Here is a 1,113-nt window from a genome sequence, read left to right on the forward strand (position 1 = left end):
TCTCTCTCTCTCTCTCTCCTTCCCCATCCCCAGTCTGTGTCTCTCTCTCTCTCTCTCCTTCCCCATCCCCATCCCCATCCCCATCCCCATCCCCAGTCTGTGTGTCTCTCTCTCTCTCTCTCTCCTTCCCCATCCCCAGTCTGTGTGTCTGTCTGTCTGTCTCTCTCTCTCTCTCTCTCCTTCCCCATCCCCAGTCTGTCTGTCTCTCCTGCCCCACCCCCCCAAACCTCTCTGTGGGCCTCAGTTCCCTACAGTGGCCGCGGTGTGGAGCCGGCCGTGCCCGGGAGCTCTGGGCCGGAACCTCGGCTAGTAGCCACCCAGTCCCAGGCCCACTCACCGCGCTTGTCGTGGTCGTAGCCCACCAGCACGAAGTAGTCGGCCAGCCTGGCCATGGCCGTGTCGCTGCTGCTCGGCACCGCCTGTACTCCCAACCGTCAGCATCGTCCCGCCGCCATCCCTTCTGCACCGCGCCTGCGCACCCCGCCGGGAGGGGGCCCACAGCCCATAGCCCATAATAGTCACGGCCTCCGCCTCCATGGAAACCTCCTTCACAACCGACCCAAAGACAGCAGGACCATTCGGCCCATCATGCCCGTTCTAACCCGATATTGTTGTCTCATCTCAACCTTCTTTCTACCTTTCAGTTACTTTTAAAAAAAATATCATTTATTAACCCTTTACTGATGGTCCTTTCTATACCTAGGCCCCATAACTTTATACACCTGAATTAAATTTCCCGTTCGCTATTCCCGGCTCTAAATTTGACAGCAGACTAGCCAATATTTCTTCATAGCTCATTTTCACTTCCTCATTATGGTTTCTTCCTTGAAAGCCTTCTGTTTGTGGCATATAAGCTGACCCTTCGTTATGCAGTGATCAAGATATATATTTAGCAGGCCAGTCCTGTCCCAGTGTTGTGCAGAGTTCTCGCTTTGCTCTACGCCCTGTGCTTTGTCCAATAAAAGAAAGCAACCCATATTCCTTCTGAGGAAGGGTCACTAGATCCGAAACTTTAACGCTGATTTTTTCTTCACAGATGCTGCCAGACCTGCTGAGCTTTTCCAGCAACTTCTGTTTTTGTTTCTGATTTACAGCATCCGCAGTTCTTTGTTT

General features: G+C 52.8%; 1 protein-coding gene across 1 annotated transcript in view; it reads right to left on the reverse strand.

Annotated features, from left to right (window-relative positions):
* The window catches only part of sbf1 (SET binding factor 1), a 178,119-nt gene extending 177,644 nt beyond the window's left edge, over nt 1-475 (reverse strand). The window contains exon 1 of the mRNA XM_048609970.1: nt 338-475. Coding sequence (XP_048465927.1) covers nt 338-392 — 55 coding nt within the window. The 5' untranslated portion in view covers nt 393-475. The remainder of the gene's footprint in view (nt 1-337) is intronic.
* Between the last annotated feature and the right edge of the window lie 638 nt (nt 476-1,113).

Source organism: Rhincodon typus, chromosome 22, assembly GCF_021869965.1.
Source record: "Rhincodon typus isolate 14 chromosome 22, sRhiTyp1.1, whole genome shotgun sequence".
In the NCBI taxonomy this organism is placed as follows: Eukaryota; Metazoa; Chordata; class Chondrichthyes; order Orectolobiformes; family Rhincodontidae; genus Rhincodon; species Rhincodon typus.